At 41.5% G+C, this 22,810-nt stretch overlaps 1 protein-coding gene across 1 annotated transcript in view; it reads left to right on the forward strand.

Moving 5' to 3' along the window:
* ITIH2 (inter-alpha-trypsin inhibitor heavy chain 2) overlaps positions 1-22,810 on the forward strand; it is a 48,939-nt gene that overhangs the window by 16,471 nt on the left and 9,658 nt on the right. The window contains exons 7-16 of the mRNA XM_019035440.4: positions 1,135-1,242; positions 1,928-2,056; positions 4,358-4,474; positions 7,857-8,025; positions 8,610-8,735; positions 10,845-11,026; positions 12,698-12,883; positions 13,225-13,364; positions 15,831-16,000; positions 21,520-21,657. Of these exons, the coding sequence (XP_018890985.3) occupies positions 1,135-1,242; positions 1,928-2,056; positions 4,358-4,474; positions 7,857-8,025; positions 8,610-8,735; positions 10,845-11,026; positions 12,698-12,883; positions 13,225-13,364; positions 15,831-16,000; positions 21,520-21,657 (1,465 nt within the window). The remainder of the gene's footprint in view (positions 1-1,134; positions 1,243-1,927; positions 2,057-4,357; positions 4,475-7,856; positions 8,026-8,609; positions 8,736-10,844; positions 11,027-12,697; positions 12,884-13,224; positions 13,365-15,830; positions 16,001-21,519; positions 21,658-22,810) is intronic.

The following is a 22,810-nucleotide window of genomic DNA, read 5'->3' on the forward strand; positions in this document are numbered from 1 at the left end:
ACCCTGTCTCAAAAAAAAAAAAAAAAAAAGAAAAGAAAAGAAAAGAAAAAATAGCAGCTAAGTAACTCAGAAACAGAAAATCAAATACCACAGGTTCTCACTTATAAGAGAGAGCTGAATAATGTGTACACGGGGACATAGGGTGTGGAATGATAGACATTGGAGATTCGGAATTGTGGGAGGGTGGGAGTGGGGAGACTTGGGAGAAGTGTGGGAGGGTGGGAGTGGGGAGACTTGGGAGAAGTGTGGGAGGGTGGGAGTGGGGAGACTTGGGAGAAGTGTGGGAGGGTGGGAGTGGGGAGACTTGGGAGAAGTGTGGGAGGGTGGGAGTGGGGAGACTTGGGAGAAGTGTGGGAGGGTGGGAGTGGGGAGACTTGGGAGAAGTGTGGGAGGGTGGGAGTGGGGAGACTTGGGAGAAGTGTGGGAGGGTGGGAGTGGGGTGAGGGATGAGAAATTACTCAACGGGTACAAGGTACATTACTTGGGTAGTAGTTGCACTAAAAGCCTGGGCTTCATCCCTGTGCAATATATTCATGTAACCAAACTGCATTTGTACTCCTTAAATTTATACAAATTTTTCAGAATAAATACACAAAAATATAAACAAATCACAGAATTAAATTTAAAAAAGAAAAAAATGGCAGCTATGACTGTGGTTTGGTCAAGAATCACCAAAGGGGATTTCCCTGGATGAGGTCTGTTCAAAGCAAGAAGACAGAGAAGAAATAAAACAACCCAAGATTTGGGGGAAATGGTCTACTTTTGACAGGTCTACAGAGTAGATGCAGTGCTATTTAACAATGAGGGAAAAAAAAGAAGGAATTCTTTTTTTCCCTAACAATGCAAATGCTCTTATAAATAAAAAGACTCGAATAGAATGAGGAAGAGAGTCGACTCCTGGGGGAGTGAGGCAGCAGAAGGAGAGTTCTGAGTCGACAGAAGGGGGTTAAGCCTCCGTGGTGAGATGAATCCCATCGCAGGAACTTGCAGATCCTGCAGGAGAGATCGTGGAGTCGTGCCCGGGAAACCTGCGGAGGAGAAAAGCATCAGAGGACTTATTTGTAATCTTACTTCTTGCTTAAAAAGACTTTAAAGACTTTTAATGCTTTGGGTAATTTTCTCTTGCATCTCTAGGTAGATGTGTGGGTTATCGAACCACAGGGACTGAGATTTCTTCATGTTCCCGACACATTTGAAGGCCATTTCGATAGTGTTCCGGTCATTTCTAAAGGACAACAGAAGGTACCCTGAGCCCTGCGTGTTGCCAGGCATTCACGGGGCCTCTGGATTGTGGGTTCTGTTCTCCTTCTGTGCTCTGGAGAATAGAAAAGCAGGCTGGTGTTGAGGACACTGTTGAAGAAATGGGGATCCCCAAGTAGAGCCTAGGGTCTCCCCAGGATACACAGAACAACAGTCCCAGTGGTTTCCTTCCATTTTGACCAGAGATTGTCCCTTTTTGAGTCTCATTTCCCCCTCAGTCACCTGCTTAACCAGTAGCTAAAGGACAGCTTTCACATCCTATATGGCAGATTTTCATTCATTAACCATAGCAAGACATGTTCAGCTCTCTGCCTCAATGACCAGTGATAACCAACTATGACTCCTGTAAGGAGAAACTCCTCTAAGAGCATTAAAACATTTCACAAACTCTTTCCAAAGCACATAGTCAGCCCTTCTACAGGGGATGAAGGAAATTCTTCGGCTTTCTTCTAAAAAGGCCTGAAACCTTGCAAACAGCATGGCAGGCTAGAGATGCTCCCTGCAAAAGCCCTGGCATGTCCTTCCCATCAGTCATGGGTCCACCGATATCGCGGGGATTCAGAACGTCCATTGGGCAGCTCCTCTTCCCTGTGTGCTGGAGAAGGGGCAGCGCCAAGCACTGGGAAGAGGCTAGAGGCAGAGGCTCTGACGTCACTGTTCTTTCTAGGCGCACGTCTCCTTCAAGCCCACAGTAGCACAGCAGAGAATATGCCCTAGCTGCCGGGAGACTGCGGTAGATGGGGAACTGGTGGTGCTGTATGACGTGAAAAGAGAAGAGAAGGCTGGTGAACTGGAGGTGAGTGCACACTGGCTCTGGTTCTACTGCCAAGCTCGTGCCAAAGAGCTGCTCCTTTTTGAACAAACTCCCAGGCCTGTGGGTGGTTTCTAGCTGCCAGGGCAAGTGTTTCTAGCTGCAGAGAAGGGACTAAAATCATATTCTTTGAATACACCGCTAAGCATTATCTTTTATGTATTAAAAACTAAATGAAAGGTCATAGGGTCTCATGCTCTTGTCCCAGGAGGGCATTCCTGGGCCTCATGTGAAGAACAATGGAATAATCACAGAACAGGAATTTTAAATAGGTTCCCAAGGCCCTTTGCAATTAGACAATCAAAGAAAGCACAGAGATTACGGGGTGAGGAGGAAGGCACATCCACAGCCTAGAAAGATCAAGAGCCAGCGGTGAATTTCAAGGCCAAGGTTTATCATGAAGTTTCTTGAAAAGTTTCCTTTCCCCTTCAGTCATGTCCCAGATGTGTGTCTTCCTTTCTTTGTACTAAGGTGAGGACTCTTAGAACGTACGCAAAACTCCAAGAGTCTCTCTAGGCACAGCAAGCGGAGCACACACCCTGTACCTGGACGCTGTAGTTTCCTGGAAAGAGGCAGCCAAAGGGCAGAGAAAAGAGAATTAGGTGAGCCAGTCATCAAGCCTGCAGCAGAAGACAAAGAGGATGGTCAGGAGTCCAGCTGGGGCAGCCTCTCATTAACTTCAAGAAAAATCCAAATTTTCTAAAGTGGCCCATACACGTCCTTCGTGATCTGTCTTGCTGATTCTCCACCTAGTTCCCTGAATTCTTGGATTCTACGGCCCCATCTTGCTGAACCACATATGGAGCCCCAAATATGCCATGTTTTCTCATCTCTGGGGCTGCGCTGTCTGGAACTCTCTTCCCCATTCCCCACTATCTCAACCTGGCCCAGCTCTCAAGAGAGCTTCTGAGTCTGAGCTCACCCTTAGGTCCCAGTGGAGATGCTGCTTCTTAGAGAACCGTCCCCTGCGTGCGCGTTAGATGCACACGGGGCTCTTGCCGAGCCCTTTACTTCCTAATCATGGTGTTGAACACACCGCGCTGCACATTGCCTCCACTTACCCTTATCCTCTGCTGGCTGGGAGCCTCCTGACGGGGGGTGCTCTGCTTGATTCACCGCTGGTTAGCAGGGCGCCCGGAACAGGGGCTCTCTGTAAAGACTGAGTGATGTGGAGTGGAGTGGAGTGGTGTGGAGTGAAGTGGCGTGGAGTGGAGTGGCGTGAAGTGGGGTGGAGTGGAGTGGCGTGGGGTGAAGTGAAGTGGCATGGGGTGGAGTGGAGCAGCGTGGAGTGGAGTGGCGTGGCGTGGCGTGGTGTGGAGCGGAGTGCCCTGGCATGGCGTGGAGTGGCGTGGCGTGGAGTGGAGTGAAGTGGCATGGAGTGGTGTGACGTGGAGTGGTGTGGCATGGCATGGAGTGCAGTGGCATGGTGTGGAGAGGAGTCAAGTGGAGTGGAGCGGTGTGGAGTGGAGTGGAGCAGTGTGGAATGGAGTGGAGTGAAGCGGAGTGGAGTGGTGTGGCATGGTGTGGCGTGGAGTGGAGCGGTGTGGAGTGGAGTGGAGCAGTGTGGAATGGAGTGGAGTGAAGTGGAGTGGAGTGGTGTGGCATGGTGTGGCGTGGAGTGGAGCGGTGTGGAGTGGAGTGGAGCAGTGTGGAATGGAGTGGAGTGAAGCGGAGTGGAGTGGTGTGGCATGGTGTGGCGCGGAGTGGAGCGGTGTGGAGTGGAGTGGAGCAGTGTGGAATGGAGTGGAGTGAAGCGGAGTGGAGTGGTGTGGCATGGTGTGGCGTGGTGTGGAGCGGTGTGGAGTGGAGTGGAGCAGTGTGGAATGGAGTGGAGTGAAGCGGAGTGGAGTGGTGTGGCATGGTGTGGCGTGGAGTGGAGCGGTGTGGAGTGGAGTGGAGCAGTGTGGAATGGAGTGGAGTGAAGCGGAGTGGAGTGGTGTGGCATGGTGTGGCGTGGAGTGGAGCGGTGTGGAGTGGAGTGGCGTGGAGTGGAGTGGAGTGGAGTGAAGTGGAGTGGAGTGAAGCAGAGTGGAATGGCACGGCGTGGTGTGGCATGGAGTGAAGCAGCATGGAGTGGAGTGGAGTGGAATGTTCTGCTAGGAAGTTCTTGACCCTCACAGGAGAGGAGGTGGGGGAGCAGGCAGGAAAATGTGGAGGCAAATGCACATCAAGCTCCGCCTCCTCCTCCCTGTAGACCCCTCTCTTTCTCTGAGTCCCCAGGTCCCCACCTTCCTACCTTCTAAACACGAATCATGATTTGACTCACAAATACGTTCTATTTTTCAGGTGTTTAATGGATATTTTGTCCACTTCTTTGCTCCTGACAACCTGGACCCAATTCCCAAAAACATCCTCTTTGTCATCGATGTGAGTGGCTCCATGTGGGGAGTTAAAATGAAACAAGTAAGTACCCCCTTGTTTGCAGTGGTTGGGGGGACTCCCTATCTTCTTTGATCCCCTCCTAAAAATGCAATCATTCTATCCCTCCTCCCTGCTTAGGGCTGAAGCTCAGGGACTGTGGTTACAGACTGCCGGTGTCAACTCTTCCTAAAATTTTGCGATTATTGCATTTCACAGGACATACACCTCCGTCTTCTAATCATTCCTCCAGTGTAAAATTCCCTTCCTTCTCTTCTTCCTCTTTCCTGTTTCCTCTTCCTTCTCTTCCTCTTTTCCACTCTCTATCCAATATTTCCTTGAAAAACTGTGTCAAAACTCACCTCTTTGAAAAACGGAATCTCTATATAACCTCTTCTTTCAATGATCAGTCACATTCTTTTTGCTCTTCTACATGTTTTATTATAATATCTTGTCATTGTCCACATATAACTATTGATTCAACATATACATATTATTTCTAGTTATATGGTAATTGCTTGAGAGCAGCTATCCATCTTATGTTTTCCAGCTCAGAGCTCAATATAGGCTTACTTAGTGGTAAGTGAGATGTACAGATGCAATACTAAAGACCAAACAAGGAAATGATTTAACTTACCCATCAATCCATCCATCCATTCAACCAAGTTGAACAACCAACTAACCATTCATAGGGCAACTATTTTTGACCACCCAAGAGTTCACTACTACCCTAAGATCTGTAAGGAACCTAAAAGAAGTCCCTGTCGGCCAGGCACAGTGGCTCACACCTGTAATCCCAGCACTTTGGGAGGCTGAGGCAGGTGGATCACCTGAGGTTGGGAGTTTGAGACCAGCCTGACCAACATGGAGAAACCCTGTCTCTACTAAAAATACAAAATTAGCCAGGCGTGGTGGTGCATGCCTGTAATCCCAGCTACTCGGGAGGCTGAGGCAGGAGAATTGCTTGAACCCAGGAAGCGGGGGTTGCAGCGAGCAGAGATCGCGCCATTGCACTCCAGCCTGGACAACAAGAGCGAAACTCCATCTCAAAAAAAAAAAAAAAAAAAAAAAGAAGAGGAAGAAGACGAAGAAGAAGAAAAAGGAGACCCTGTCTTTCACAGACCCTGCCTGCCTGGTTCTGTACTCCCAGGCAGGGTTTCTCAGCAGTGGGACTATTGATATTTTGGATGGGGTCATTCCTTGTTGTAGGAGGGCTGTCTGGTGCATTGCAGGATACTTAGCAGCATGGTCTATGGTCTATTTGCAAATTTTGGTAGCACAACCTCCCCTGCATCATAACAATCAAATATAACGTCAGACATTGCCAAATGTCCGCTGGGGGGTATAATTGCCTCTGGTTGAGAAACATTGCTCTAATACAACAGTTTATTCACTGCTTCCTTCCTTCCATCATTCATTCATTTAACAAATATTTACGAAGCACCTACTACGTGTCATACACTTAGTTCATCTATGAGCAAAACAGACCCAAAGCATAAAAACAGAAACCAAACAAAAAACAGAAAAAAAACGGATGCCTACCCTCTGGGTGCTTATGAAACTTACATCTGAGGGATAGGGGACAGAGAATAAACAATACACATGCAAGTACAAATGTACAAGTACGTTCAATGGCAGCATTTTGACAAAAGTTTTTTAAAAAAATAAAAGAGGCATATGTTAAAAACCAAGAGTGGCAATTGCAGGGGGATGCAATTTTAAATAGGCGTGTCATCTAAATAGGTGGTTTCCTAGAGAAGACCTCTGAGGAGACCCTGAGAAGGTGAAGGGAGAGTTGTGCAGATACCTAAGGGAATTAAATGCAATGAACAGCTCATGCAACAGTTCTAAGTCGAAAGTTTGCAAAGAACAGAGAGAGATGCCAGTAGAGAGGGGCAGTGGGAGATGAGATCTGAGAAGTGAGAGGCAAGGTGGCTCATGGAACGCCTGTGCAGTCATGATCAGAGCTGGATTCTGGAATCTGTTTTGAAGGTAGAGTAAACAGTATATCCTGAAGGGCTAGCTGTGAGGCAAGGGAAGAAAAGAGCAGTGAAAGATGCCCCAGGACTTAGCCTGAGTGACTAGAAGGATGAAGTGGCCATCCATGAGTTGGCAAAGACAGAGATGTAATCAGACATTGCAGGGAATGTCCCAGTTTGGTTTTGGATCCAAAGTCTGAGATGTCTATGAAGTACCCACGTTGGCCATGGAAGCGTGGTGTTCAAAAGTGAGATGTGGAGACACACAGTTAGGACTCCCCAGCATATAGAAGGTACTGGCAGCATTGGGACTAGGTGAGAATGCCAAGGAGTAGATGGACAAGGGAGCCAAGATCAGACAACAGAGCATTCCAATATTGGGAATTTGGGAAGAAGAGGATAATTGGTGATAGAGACTAATAAAAACAATTAGTAAGTGAGGGAGAAAAATCAAGAGAGAATGAGGCCCTGGAAGACAATTTAGGAATTTGTGTTCAGGAGGGAGATGAGAGCACTTGCTGGTGCATGAGAAATGAAGATGGACCTTTGGATTTAGTGACATTAGCATCATTGGTGACCTTGACAAGGGCAGTTTCAGTAGAGTGACAGGGATGAAAACCTGAAAGGATTGGGCTTATGAGAGAATAGGAAGAGAAGATTTGGAGACAGTGTGTTTAGACAATTCCTCAAGGAATTTTATTGCAGAAGAAAGCTGAGAAATGAAGAAAGTGGATGCACATGAGATTTGTAGAAGGGTGAGAAATAACATGTTTTTATGTTGACGGAAATGTACCAATAGAATAGGGAAATTGAAGAGGCAAAGGACAATTCCTGGAGCCATGTTCTTTAGTCAAAGAGAGAGAATGAAATAGTTCATGAATAGACAGGTTTGCATTAGGTAGAAATACTGCTAGTTGTTCTTTATTATCAGGTAGGAAAGAAAAATGTATGGGTACAAATATTGCTGGTTGGGATTTTATGGTAGTGGGAGTCTGTGGGAATGTTCTTCTGTCTGCTGCAGTTTCTCAGTGGAGTTGGAATCAAAATCATCACACGTAAGCTAGAGAAAGAGGGTGATGGTGGTGTTTAAAGAGAAAGATGAGGAAATAGTTTAAGAGACTGGGTGAGTAGATGGACTTGAGAAATGTATTTTATTTTCAGGCATCATAAAGGTGGCACTCAAAGTTTGTGATCCTTAACATAAAGACTAGTCAAACTGGTTGTGCATAGCAAAATAGATAGTAAAATTACCAAAAAGCCAACAGTACATGCCCAGAATAAATAAGGGGTAGGTCTGCATTGACTGAGGTGGGCTTGAGAGGTTTTCTGGAAGAAGTTTAGCTTGAGAAGAACTTGAAAGATAACCAGGACCAATGATTGGTCTTCCTAGTTCCTCTGAGGCTCAGATTTTCTGTAATGGGACCTGTCTTTATTCTCTATTGAAATAGACCGTGGAAGCAATGAAGACCATATTGGATGACCTCAGAGCAGAAGACCATTTCTCTGTGATTGATTTCAACCAGAACATTCGAACTTGGAGAAATGATTTAATTTCAGCTACAAAAACACAGGTTGCAGATGCCAAGAGGTATATTGAGAAAATCCAGCCCAGTGGAGGTGAGTGTGTTAGGCTAAAGCCCAAGGAGACACTTCCTCTGGGTTCAAATCATGATTCACTTAAGAAGCATTATTCCCATCACAGTGGTCTTTCCCCAGCGTTCGAGGGCCTATCTTAAATAATACATTTATTGGTAATGGATGAATGCTAAGTTTGTAGTGAAAGTAGAATTTGTAATACAGCCCACATAAGCTTTGAACCGTTTTAATGTCTCTCAGAAAAAGGTTCAGTGACACTGGCCTTCTTTATTGCCTGCATAAAGCATAAAATGTTACTGTCTTCAGAGTATCCTGGCAAGGCTGATTTGGATACTTTAATCTGGTGTTTAATAAGCTAACAGTCTGTGCTTTGAAAGGGCTAATTCATCTCTAAGGGGATAGTTTATTTCAAAGTGAATATTTCACTGCACTGGGGGACCACCAGCTTGAGCACAGTTTGTGTCACTCAGAAAGCAATGAAATGATTTTGGCATGGAATAAGTGATGGATAAGTGATCAGCCGACGTACGAGTCTGAATCCAGGATGGGATTTTCTGTGTGTGGCGAGAACGCATACCCAACGTTTCATTATGCTACTTCAACAGGCACAAACATCAATGAAGCACTCCTACGGGCAATCTTCATTTTGAATGAAGCCAGGAACTTGGGACTGTTAGACCCCAACTCCGTCTCGCTGATCATTTTGGTTTCTGATGGAGATCCAACAGTGGGTAAGTGTCACTTCAACCTTCTCATGACAAACACTTTCACTGTTGTTTCTTGGAATGGTGGTTTGCCTAAAAGGGGAACTCTAATGGCATTTGCCTGAGTTTCTAGAACATTTTAAACCCATGCTTCCTAAAGGAGGTCTTCTGATCCTGCAGCCCGTACCCCTTAAGCTACTGCTCAGACACTTTCAGCAAGGGCGCTCTTGAATGCCTCAGTTCCACCTCCACAATATGCAGAAATCTGAGTCTGAATTTTAATAGTATGTTGTGAGGATTGCTGATGCGTTCTAGGGAAATGCATCTATTTCCTCAACTTGAGGTATGTGAAGATGGTGTATGGGGGTGGTGAATGATGAGTATTGATCCCAGATCTCCCAGCAGTACCTTTGGAGACCACAGTAGCATATTCCCTATTATTCTCCACACTTCTCCCAGTTGCAGCTGGAGAAATGACTGCTCTCTGACACAAACTTGAAGTTAAACATTTTTCTTTCTACAAAATGGGCAGCAACATCTCCCTACTTCTATTATTTATTTTTATTTTTGTTACATTAGTTTACTTTATTTATTTTTGAAGACAGGGTCTTGCTCTGTCACCCAGGAGGGAGTGCAGTGGAGCACACACAGCTCACTGCAGCCTCAACCTCCCATGCTCAAGTGATCCTCCTACCTCAGCCTCCTGAGTAGCTGGGACTACAGGTGTGCACCACCACACTCAGCTAATTTCTTTTTTTTCTTTCTTTTTTTTTTTGGAGAGACGAAGTCTCACTATGTTGCTCAGGCTGATCTCAAAATCCTGGGCTCAAGCAGTCCTCCCATCTTGGACTCCCAAAATGTTGAGATTACAGGTGTGAGCCACTGTGCCAAGCTATCTTTGTTTTACTTGTGTCTTTATTCTGGCCACTGTAAGTAATAGTGAATGCCAGATTGTGTTGCCTGAGTGTGCTGTCGTACAGACTAGGACCGAGTCTAACATGTCCTGACACAGCCAAGCGGAATGAAAATGCACGAGGCAAAAACAATGGCAGTCAGAGCTTTAGAAAGCCAGAGAGCAACCATCTTATTAATAACGAGACTAGAATGAGCCAGCGTTATGTATTTGTTGTAGAGCCAATGTTTTCTCCCTCAGATCAGATTATTTTTAAAATTCAAGTTTTGAATGAAATCATAAGGTGGAAAAGGAAATATAGTTTAAAATATTAAACTTGCCAGGCATGGTGGCTGACACCTGTAATCCCAGCACTTTGGGAGGCTGAGGTGGGTGGATCACCTGAGGTCAGGAATTCAAGACCAGCCTGGCCAACATGGCGAAACCCCATCTCTACTAAAAATACAAAATTACCCTGACAGGGCGGCGTGTGCCTGTAATCCCAGCTATTCGGGAGGCTGAGACAGGAGAATCACTTGAACCCAGGAGGCGGAGGTTGCAGTGAGCTGAGATCGTGCCACTGCACTCCAGCCTGGGCAACAAAGTGAGACTCCATCTCAAAAAAAAAAATTAAACCATAATTTGGTTTAATTATGGTTTCTCACTCCTGTTTCTCAACCATTCAGTTCCTGTCCCTGGAATCAGTCACTGGTTACCAATTTCTTGTGTATCTTTCCACAAATAGTTTATGCATGCCTGTATACTATATATACATGTTTGCACACATGTATGTGTATATGCATACATACACATACATACATTTATACATGCATGCATGCAAATGCATCCTATGTACCCTGATATTTACCTTGTTTTTTTTTCTCCTCTAAATATGCCCTTGAGATTGTCTGGTATACATACATAAGGAGTTTCCATGTCCTTTTTAATAACTGCATAGTATCTCACAGTTTGAATGTATCATCATCTAACCAAGCGCCCCCATTGGTGCATATTTACCAATATGTTGCTAATTCCCAAATAATGTTGCTATGCAACACAACCCACACTTCATTTCAACATGTATGAGTGCATCTCTAAGAAAAACTAGAAATTGAGTTACTGGGTCAAAAGGTAAATGCAGTTTTAATCTGGACACACTTTACTAAACTGCCCTCCCTGGATTTTCCAGAAAATTTATGATATTGCTTCTTCATTCCTTTCCTTTTGGACATCACCGACTTTAGGTGAACTAAAACTGTCAAAAATTCAGAAAAACGTTAAGGAGAACATCCAAGACAATATCTCCTTGTTCAGTTTGGGCATGGGATTTGATGTGGACTATGATTTTTTGAAGAGACTGTCCAATGAAAACCATGGAATTGCACAAAGGATTTATGGAAACCAGGACACGTCTTCCCAGCTTAAGGTAACATTTTCTTCTGTTCTTTTTTTATTCTTCACTGGAAATCATTTAACTACCCATATCTGATGCATGTATGATGCCTAACTGAACTTAACTCAAAATGGTCATGATCTCAGCCATATTTGGTTGCAAGGATCAGGGAAGTGCCCAGTTCCTTTCTCACATGTTTCCCCCCACCCTCATATTTCTGCAGTAGCAGTGAGGTGTGAGGCAGATGGGTGTTGGGAACAGCTTTCCTACCCCCTGAACAAAAAGTCTTCTGAGCGTCATCAAAGCTCCTTGTAGCTCTCCTGCCCCACTAGCAATTGGTCTTCTTATCATCATGGCCAACCGTTTTCTCTTTACCGTGCATTGGTATCTTGGTATCAATTTTTCACAATGTAAATTTTCTTAAGTATTAAGATACAGGCTGAGTGTGGTGGCTCATGCCTGTAATCCCAGCTCTTTGGAGGCCAAGGTGGGAGGATCACTTGAGCCCAGAGGTTTAAGGCCAGCCTGGGCAACATAGTGAGATCCATCTGTTCAACAGATAATTTTTTTAATTAAAATACATATATTGAAAAGATACAAACTACTTGTTTGTTTTGATTAAATAGATGAGAAAATGATGTAGGGAAAGAACATGTTTTTCCCTGCTCTTTGTCAGTACCAGGCATCGTATTTAAATTTGGGAACAAGTAAGAGACAAGATTCTGATTTGGGGACTATTAACCCAGCTGACTTTTGTAAAAATTTAATTATTACTATTATTTTTTGAGACACAGTCTTGCTTTGTCACCCAGGCTGGGTGACAAGTACGTTCAATGGCAGTGCAATGGTGCGGTGCAGTGGTTCAGGAGTGCAGTGGTACGATCTCGGCTCACTGCAACCTCCGCCTCCTGGGTTCAGGCAATTCTCGCGCCTCAGTCTCCTGAGTAGCCAGGATTACAGGCATGTGCCACCATGCCCGGCTAATTTTTGTATTTTTAGAAGAGACAGGGTTTACCATGTTGGAGAGGCTGGTCTCAAACTCCTGAACTCAGGTGATCCGCCTGCCTTGGCCTCCCAAAGTGCTGGGATTAGAGGTCAAGCCACCATGCCCGCTGCTGACTTTTATCATAAGTTTGTCCAAGAGTTTTTCACGCTGACCGTAACAGAAAGGGAAAAAAATGCCAGGCTCTTAAATCAAAGGTAATGTTCTCAACAAGTCTTTGTCTTCTCTCTGTTTTTAATCTGATAATTACGAGCATTTTCCCTTGTCCCAAACGTCCTGTGTGAATAAATTAAGAGGTATCTGCTGATCCTTTGAAGAATCTCAGAGTAAAATGTTTTAGATCAGCTGGGCGTAATCCCTGTAATCCCAGCACTTTGGGAGGCCCAGGCAGGCAGATCACAAGACAGAAGTTCAAGACCAGCCTGGCCAAGATGGTGAAAACCCGTCTCTACTAAAAACACAAAAATTAGCCGGGCTTGGTGGCGGGTGCCCGTAATCCCAGCTACTTGGGGAGCTGAGGTGGGATAATTGCTTGAACCCAGGAGCCGGAGATTGCAGTGAGACGAGATCCCACCACTGCACTCCAGCCTGGGCAACAGAGTGAGACATCGTCTCAAAATAAAGAAATAAATAAAATAAAATGCTTTAGATCTACAAAGCAGTAGGAACATAATTTCTCTCTCTCTCTCTGTGAATTGTAGAAATTCTACAACCAGGTCTCCACTCCATTGCTCCGGAATGTTCAGTTCAACTATCCCCATACGTCAGTCACGGACGTCACTCAAAACAATTTCCATAACTACTTTGGAGGCTCAGAGATTGTGGTGGCAGGAAAATTTGACCCTGCTAAATTGGATCAAATAGAGAGCGTTATCACGGCAACTTCGGTACTTCCACTTATCCGCTTATTCTATCTACTAACTGACCCCCTAGATACAGTCCCTCTTGAATGTCAGCTCTGCCTGCCTGGAATCATGGGTGTAGAACAGAAGCAATCAGTGATGGAGAAGGCATGAGAATATCTCTGCCATCTTCCCAGCTATTCCATAAATCCTGACCTTTTCACCCAAGCCCAATCCCAAGCACAGGAATGCATTTCCGTCCTCAGTAGGCTTTGCCTTCCATTTCTTTTTTATTCCCATTCATTCGCAGCAGGTACTAAAAATGTGAATCAATGAACTATAATTCTGTTACCCAGTGTCTCTCAACTGAACCTTCCATCATCTAGGCTAACACGCAGTTAGTCTTGGAGACCCTGGCCCAGATGGATGACTTGCAGGATTTTCTATCAAAAGACAAGCATGCAGATCCCGATTTCACCAGGAAACTGTGGGCCTATCTAACCATCAACCAACTGCTAGCTGAACGGTAAGAAGAGTACCCACACCACGAGATCTGCAAAACTGAAATGTCCACCATGAATATATGAAGTCATACACAAAAAGAGTTTGGAAGCAAGAAAGACAGCACATTAGCACAGGCTTGGATTATTACCTTCCACTAGTTCTGAACACTTTAGAGAAAGCTGGGTTCACTCTTTTTCTTCTTTATTGAGGTATAACATACAGTAAGGTATGCAAAAATGCATTACTTTTTTTATTTTTATTTTATTTATTTATTTATTTTTTTTTTTGAGGCAGAGTCTCGCTCTGTCTCCCAGGCTGGAGTGCAGTGACGCCATCTCAGCTCACTGCAAGCTCCACCTCCCGGGTTCACACCATTCTCCTGCCTCAGCCTCCTGAGTAGCTGGGATTACTGGCGCCCGCCACCACGCCCGGCTCATTGTTTTTATTTTTAGTAGAGACGAGGTTTCACCATGTTAGCCAGGATGGTCTCAGGCTCCTGACCTCGTGATCCGCCCGAGTGGGCCTCCCAAAGTGCTGGGATTACAGGCGTGAGCCACCGCACCCGGCCAAAATGCATTAATTTTAAGTGCACCATTCAATGGATTTTTATATCTATCATCCGTGTAATCACCACCCAGATCCAGATGTAGGTTCCCTTGTTCTCCCTCAACACCCACCCCCCTCCTCCATTGGAACCACTCTTTCAATGTCTGTGATCATCAGTTTTGCCTGATCCTAAATTTCGCATAATCATGCAATCTGTATTCCTCTATTCCTGGCTTCTTTCACTCAATATGATGTTGGTGAGATTCATCCATGTTGCTTCATGTATCAGGCATGTATTTGCATTTACTGTCTCGATCTCCTGACCTCATGACCCGCCCGCCTCAGCTTCCTAATGTGCTGGGATTACAGGCATGAGCCACTGCACCCAGCCCTGCATTTACTCTTGAAAATGGCTTCTTGTCCAAAGAGAAATTGGTGATTATTAACGATTATGATGTTCCCTAAGGAAGGGCTCCCCTATGCTCATCTATGTCCCCTCTGGTTGCTTCATGTATCAGTCATTTATTTGCATTTACTCTTGAAAACGGCTTCTTGTCCAAAGAGAATTTAATGATTATGTGATTATGATGTTCCCTAAGGAAGGGCTCCCCCATGCTCATCCATGGCCCCTCTGATTTCTCAGCTGAGCTGCATCTCAACTCTCCAACATGAAAACTATATCCCCAGAGCAATGGATGGTTGACCACCTGCATCAAAATTACACAGAGGTGTTTGATAAAAGTTCCCATTCCCAAGCCTCATTCCGTCTATAAGACAGGATTCTCAGGAAGGTGGAACAGGGTCTAAATGAGGCTGGGAAAATGAAATGCAGTTGTATGACCGAACTCATAGAGAAAATCCCTGATGTCGATAAGGTTAGAAGAAATATGCAAGGCTGTAAACTTTGACTGTGAAGTAAACGAGAAATAGCTCCCTCTCTGACAGAAGCACACTAGATGTATTTACAGGTATATAGCAAATTGTTGCAGAAGTTAAATGTTGATTTTAAAACAATTCCTATAAAAAGATCAGCAGTTGCTAAAGGTTGGGGAGTGGGAGATACGTGAGTAGGTGGAGCACAGAGCATTTTTATGGCAGTGAAAATACCCTATATGATACTCCAACGGTGGACACCTGTCATTATGCATTTAACCAAACCCATAGAATGTACAACACCAAGGGTCAGCCACGTTAACCGTGGACTCTGCGTGATAATGATGTGTCAGCTTCTTCCATTGTAACAAATGCACCACTCTGATGTGGGATGGATGTTGATAGTGGGGAAGGCCGTGTATATGGGGGACCGTGTGTATGCAGTGGAGACATAGAAAATCTTGATACCTTCTGCATAATTTTACTGTGAACCTAAAACTGCTCTAAAATATAAAGTTTTAAAAAAATGCCTTGGGAGCCAGATGCATGGCTCATGCCTGTAATCCCAGCACTTTGGGAGGCCAAGGCGTGTGGATCGCTTGAGTCCAGGAGTTTGAGACAACCTGGCAACATGGGTAAAAGCCCATGGGCAACATGGCAAAAGCCCATCTCTACAAAAAATACAAGAATTAGCAGGGTGTGGCGGCATGTGCCTGTAGTCTCAGCTACTCAGGAGGCTGAGGGAGGAGGATCTCTTGAGCCCAGGAGGTTGAGGCTGCAGGGAACCGTGATTGTGCCACTGCACTCCAGCCTGGGCAACAGGGCGAGACCTTGTCTGAAAAATAATAATGATAATAAATAAGTAAATAAATAAATAGTGTCTTGGGACTTAGCCAGATAAAATACTCAGCTTCTCGAAGCCAGTGAGGTCTGTTTCCCGGTTACTTTGCGGCTCCGCCCCACCCCCAGGTTGGACCCCAGCAGTGGTGGGGTGCAGGGTCAGGGAGCTGACTTGCGCTCCCCCTCCAATGCAGCCATGCTCCATAACACCTCCACTTCCTGAATACAGAAGCCTGGCTCCTACAGCTGCCGCCAAGAGAAGAATTACAAGATCGATCCTGCAGATGTCTCTAGACCACCACATTGTGACTCCGCTGACCTCGCTGGTGATCGAGAACGAGGCTGGGGATGAGCGCATGCTGGCGGATGCCCCACTGCAGGATCCCTCCTGCTGCTCAGGTCAGGGCTGCACCTGTGGGGACAAGTGGCCAGGCAGCTCTCTTGCCCTGGGGGTGGGCGAAGTCCTGGTGCCTCCGCTCTCTCCCACCCCAGCCCACCTCTTGATCCCAGCCCTGGGCCCTCCTGGGCCCAAGCTCTTCCTGCCGGCTGGCAGGAGGACGGATTATTGCTGTGGTCGTTGACCATTTTGCTCACATGTTTCCCAAAGGAACTTTTGAAAACCTGCATACCCCTTCCAACATTTTTGACATCAATATTTGAAATTTTTTATCTTAGCCTGGGCAACATAGCGAGACCCCATCTCTAAAGAAAAATTTTTTTGATTAGCTGGGTGTGATGGTGGGCACCTGTAATCTCACCTGCTTGGGAAGCTGAGGCAGGAGGATCTCTGGAGCCCAGGAGGACCACTGCACTCCAGCCTGGGTGCCATCACGTCTCACTGCAACCTCCAATTCCTGGACAACAAATACAACTTCTCTATGCAACTAACATAATCATAGTATTTTATAGATATTGACCTTTTAAAATAAAACTGTTACATCACTGTTTTCTTTTTCTTTTCTTTTTCTTTTTTTTTTTTTTTGAGACAGAGTCTTGCTCTGTTGCCCAGGCTGCAGCGCAATGGCATGATCTCAGTTCTCTGCAACCTCAGCCTCCCAGGTTCAAGCAATTCTCCTGCTTCAGCCTCCCAAGCAGCTGGGATTACAGGCATGTGCCACCACGCCCGGCTAATTTTTTGTATTTTAGTAGAGACGGGGTTTCACCATGTTGGCCAGGCTGGTCTCGAACTCCTGACCTCAGGCGATCCACCTGCCTTGGCCTCCCAAAGTGCTGGGGTTACAGGTGTGAGCCACCGTGCCTGACCTGTTTTCAGGTCAGTTTTCAATACATCTAATAAAACAGAATACCTAATTGGTTACTCACTATCATTCATTTTTAAAAAATACATAAGCAAATGCTATATTACAATTACTAGAAACTGGCCAGTCATGGTGGCTCATGCCTATAATACCAGCACTTTGGGAGGCTGGAGTGGGTTAATTGCTTGAGCCTATGAATATGAGACCAGCCTGGTCAACATAGCAAAACCCCATCTTTAGAAAAAAATACTAAAATTAGCCAGCCATGGTGGCACATGCCCATAGTCCCAAATACTCAGGAGGCTGAGGTGGGAGGATTGCTTGAGCCTGGAAGGCGAAGGTTGCAGTGAGCCAATCACACCACTGCACTACAGCCTGAGTGACAGAATAAGACCTTGTCTCGAAAAAAAAAAATTATTGGAAGTTTTATATTATTCTTTTTTCTAGTTGAACTTGTATTTCCACTCCACTTGCCCAGCAGAACTATATCCTATTATAATATATTTTTATGCTTATTTTAGTAATCACCTCACTTATCTATAAGAAAAAAGTTTATAAATTTTAATTTTAATTAAAAATTTAATTTAAACATCATAACCATAAGATTCTGAGTATTCAAAATTCTCTTCTGAACAGGGTCTGATTAATATTACTACTAGTAGCCAAGTGAGCAAAATAATATAAATAGATTATAAATTTGTTTACACATAAGAAGTAAAACTGGAGTGGAAATAATCTATAACCTCTTACTGGGAAAAATGTGACTGAGTGTTTTTCATGTATTCATGGGTAAGTATTATTTACGAATGGATTGAAAGAGACAGGATTCGGCATCAATTCTACTTTTAAGAGAACTTGTATGGGCAGAAGTCCTGATAAATATTGGTTGGTATAGACAAGTGGATAGAAATGGCAAGTGTCTGGTTATATTCAGTTACTCGCTTATCTGAACTCTTTCGTATTATATGCCAAAACATGCATACGGACCTAGCGTCCAAAAAATTTTGTATAATTTATCAGCTGACAATGTGAGCCTTTCTTCAATTTTGTTGAAAGCAAAGAATTGGAAGCCCTGTGGTTTGTACAAGCACTTGCTCCCAATCATTGGAATCAGGTTTCTTGCCCTACACCAGTATTCCAATGGATGTTTTGCTTCCTGGAGGACTCTGGCAGAGGAGAGTAGACAAGAACTGGCCTTCTGCTTGTAAACCACGAGAAAAGGCTTTCTTTAGGAACGAGTCTGTGTCTAAACTGAGACTCTAGAAATTGCCTTTCAAACAGTCCATGCTCTCTGAGTCCTGCAGAAAGTATCCAGGCACCCCCGAGGGTGCACACACCCAGGGCTAGGACACCTCAGGTTTATACGTCTCTTTCTTTCTCTTTCTTGGGGACTGGTCCTACCGAAACATATATACATATATGATATATACACACACGTGTGTATATATATATATATATATATATAAAACAGATAACGTATAATTATAATTATATTATCTGTAATATATATTATATATTATGTATTCTATATAATATTATATATTATGTATTCTATATATTATATATTCTATATGATATATATTATGTATTCTATATATTATATATTCCATATAATATTATATATTATATTCTATATATTCTATATTATAGTCTATAAATTCTATATTATATTCTATAAATTCTATATTATATTCTATAAATTCTATATAATATTCTATAAATTCTATATAATATTCTATAAATTCTATATAATATTCTATATTATATTCTAAATATTCTATATTATATTCTAAATAATATTCTATATTATATTCTAAATAATATTCTATATTATATTCTAAATAATATTCTATATTATATTCTAAATAATATTCTATATTATATTCTAAATAATATTCTATATTATATTCTAAATAATATTCTATATTATATTCTAAATAATATTCTATATTATATTCTAAATATTATATATTATATTCTAAATATTATATATTATATTCTAAATATTATATATTATATTCTAAATATTATATATTATATTCTAAATATTATATATTATATTCTATATATTATATATATTCTATATATTATATATATTCTATATATTATATATATTCTATATATTATATATATTCTATATATTATATATATTCTATATATTATATATATTCTATAGATTATATATATTCTATAGATTATATATTCTATATAATATTATATATTATATTACATATATTATATATTTATTTATATTATTTTATATATTCATAAATATATATGACTATTATATATTATGATATATTATAATATATTATATTATACTATATAATATATACTATATATTATATAGTATATATAACATATAATATATAACTATATATTATATAGTATATATAACATATATAACTATATAGTATATAGTATATATAACATATAATATATAACTATATTATATAGTATATATAACATATAACTATATATTATATAGTATATATAACATATAATATATAGTTATATATTATATAGTATATATAACATATAATATATACTATATATTATATAGTATATATAACATATAATATATACTATATATTATATAGTATATATAACATATAATATATACTATATATTATATAGTATATATAACATATAATATATAACTATATATTATATAGTATATATAACATATAATATATAACTATATATTATATAGTATATATAACATATAATATATAACTATATATTATATAGTATATATAACATATAATATATAACTATATATTATATAGTATATATAACATATATAACTATTATCTATACTATATAATATAGAACTATATATTATATAGTTATATATACTATATAATATAGAACTATATATTATATAGTTATATATACTATATAATATATAACTATATAATATATAGTTCTATATTATATATAGTATATATAAGTTATATTATATATATTATATATATAATATATAACTATATATTATATATATAACTATAATATATATATATTATATATATTATATATATATTATATATATATTATATATATAACTATAATTATTATATATAACTATAATATATAGTTATATATTATATATAATATATAGTTATATATTATATATAATATATAGTTATATATTATATATAATATATAGTTATATATTATATAGTTATATATTGTATATAGTTATATATATTATATAGTTATATATTATATATAGTTATATATTATGTATTTATATTATACATATTTTATATATTATATATTTATAGTTATATAGTTATATATTATATATATTATATAGTTGTATATTATATATTATATATAGTTATATATTATGTTATATAATATATATGATATCATATATCATATATCATATATATGATATCATATATCATATATATGGTATCATATATATTATATATTTAGATTATATGTATTATAATATATGATATATTATATATTGCATATATCATATATTGTATGATATATATTACATACATATATGTATGAATAATACATAGTATAATATATATTATATACGAATAATATATATTGTATAATATATATTATATATGAATAATATATATTGTATAATATATAATATATGAATAATATATATTGTATAATATATATTATATATGAATAATATATAGTATATTATATAAATATATGTTATATATGAATTATATATATTATATATATTTTATATATATATTAGCTTCAGGGGCTAAATGTGCAAGTTACATGGATATATTGCATGTTACTGAGGCTTGGGGTACAAATGATTCCGTCACCCAGGTAGTAACCATGGCACTCAGTAGTTTTTCAACCCTCCCCCACACCTCCCCCTTTCCCTCCCTCTCCCCTCTAGAAGCCCCCAGTGTCTATTGTTTCCATCTTTACGTCCACGTAGTACCCAGTATTGACTTCTCAATGTAGTACCCAAGGTGAGAACATGTGGTATTTGGATTTCTGTGAAATATATTCTTAAGAACGCTTTGTACACAATGGAAGGATTGTCTGCATTTTTAATTTCATTCAAGCGTGACACCAAGTTTACTGCACCGGTCAGGGTTCAAGGAACTCTGACTTGTAATGTCCCCGTGACAACAGCCTGGAGCCTCACAGCTAAATAGATCTAGGGAGAAACGCACCCTAGATTAGTTTCTAGGCATGGCTTTCTCACAGCGAGGTAGCCTGGCTATCAGAAAGCAAAAAGCGCCTTTTGTTGTCATGTGAAATCTCTCTCACCAATAAGGAAACCTCTGGGAAACTCAACTGCTCGGCTTGTTTGTGAGTGAATAGGGATGGAGCCAGGAAGATGCCACGGTAACCTGGGCCTTCTCCCAGACTTCGCTCCCCGGCCTGCACTGGAGTCAGGGGGCCCTTCCCCGGCCCTATAAAGCGGTTCCTCCCACTGCTACCCTTGCTCAGGCTCCAGACTCCAGAGAGAACTGTATCACAGGCCTCCTGCCTCAGCAACATGCCAGAGGGAGCCCGAGAGAACTCTGGAATAAAAACAGATGAGAAAAACCTAAGCTGACAATACCTGGGGGTGCACAAAACAGATTCTTGACATGGTGAGCAATTTCCGTGGAAACGTAAACCTAGAAACTAACAGATGCAGGTTTGTCTACGCAGGGGCCCTGTATTACGGCAGCAAAGTGGTTCCAGATTCCACCCCGTCTTGGGCCAATCCTTCACCAACGCCCGTGATCTCCATGCTGGCACAAGGATCTCAGGTGCTAGAGTCCACGCCACCCCCACATGTGATGAGAGGTAAAGCTTCTACACTGCTTGCACGTCCTAGAACTCAGCCGACCATAATCCTGGGAAGCATTGTGTGAATGAGGCCGGGTGCAGCGGCTCACGCCTGTAGTCCCAGCACTTTGGGAGGCCAAGGCAGGCAGATCACCTGTTTTTCTATAGAAATACACCTTATTTTGTTTGTTTTTAATCATATATTTACAGAATCCTAGTTTTGTTCAGTCTTTAAAAAAACCTTTCTGCAAACAGTTTCAGTGGGAGGTTTGGGTAGTAGCTGTGGTCATGCCAGGAAAATGTATTTCTTTGTGAGAGTTTTGGTGGCTGTGGCTTCCTTGTGTAGTCGCAGACTTCTTTGCCCTCCATTGTCAATTTCTTTGCCTTTCCATTGACAACCTCTCTGGCATCTTCTCCCACAGCATGTGAGACGGGGAGCTGCCCCGGGGAAATGGGAGGGAGAGTGTCTCCTCTCCTGTTCCCAGCTCCTTGCGTTGCAGCCTTCACCCACAGAGATCACAGCTGCTGGCAATTAGCTAGTTCATCTAGAAAACCTGTGTGCAGCTTTTTTTTCCTTACTTTCCTTTTGATTAGAAAAAAGTAAATTTCAACATTCAAAGACAGAGCACATCCCTCTCCCTGAAGGAAGGTGCAAAGTCCCAGCCTGACTTGAGTGTTTGAAATTTAGAAGGGTGGCTCCTGTTGGTCCTAGAATTGTGCGGCTTTCTTGACTGCCTGGAATATAGACCTTTCCATCAGGAAAGCCTCAAAGCTGCTTCTCCAGGTTGTATGCCTAGCACATACCAAATACCATGTTGTAGCAGAGAAAACTTAGCAAGGACTTTGAATGGACATTTAATGTTATTTCAGGCAAGGCACATGGCTCACATCTGTAATCCCAGCACTTTTGGAGGCTCAGGTGGGAGAGGATTGCTTGAGGCCAGGAGTTTGAGACCAGCAAAAAAAAAACAAAAACAAAAACAAAAAAACCCTTTTCAAAAAATTAGCCAGCCATAGTGGTGCATCTGTAGTCCCAGCTACTCAAGAGGTTGAGGTGGGAGGTTTGCCTGAGCCCAGAAGTTCGACGTTGCAGTGAGCTATCATTGCGCCACTACACTCCAGCCTGGGTGACAGAGGGAGACCCTGTCTCAAAAAATAAAGTAGAGACTGG

This window comes from Gorilla gorilla, chromosome 8 (assembly GCF_029281585.2).
Source record: "Gorilla gorilla gorilla isolate KB3781 chromosome 8, NHGRI_mGorGor1-v2.1_pri, whole genome shotgun sequence".
Taxonomy (NCBI): Eukaryota; Metazoa; Chordata; class Mammalia; order Primates; family Hominidae; genus Gorilla; species Gorilla gorilla.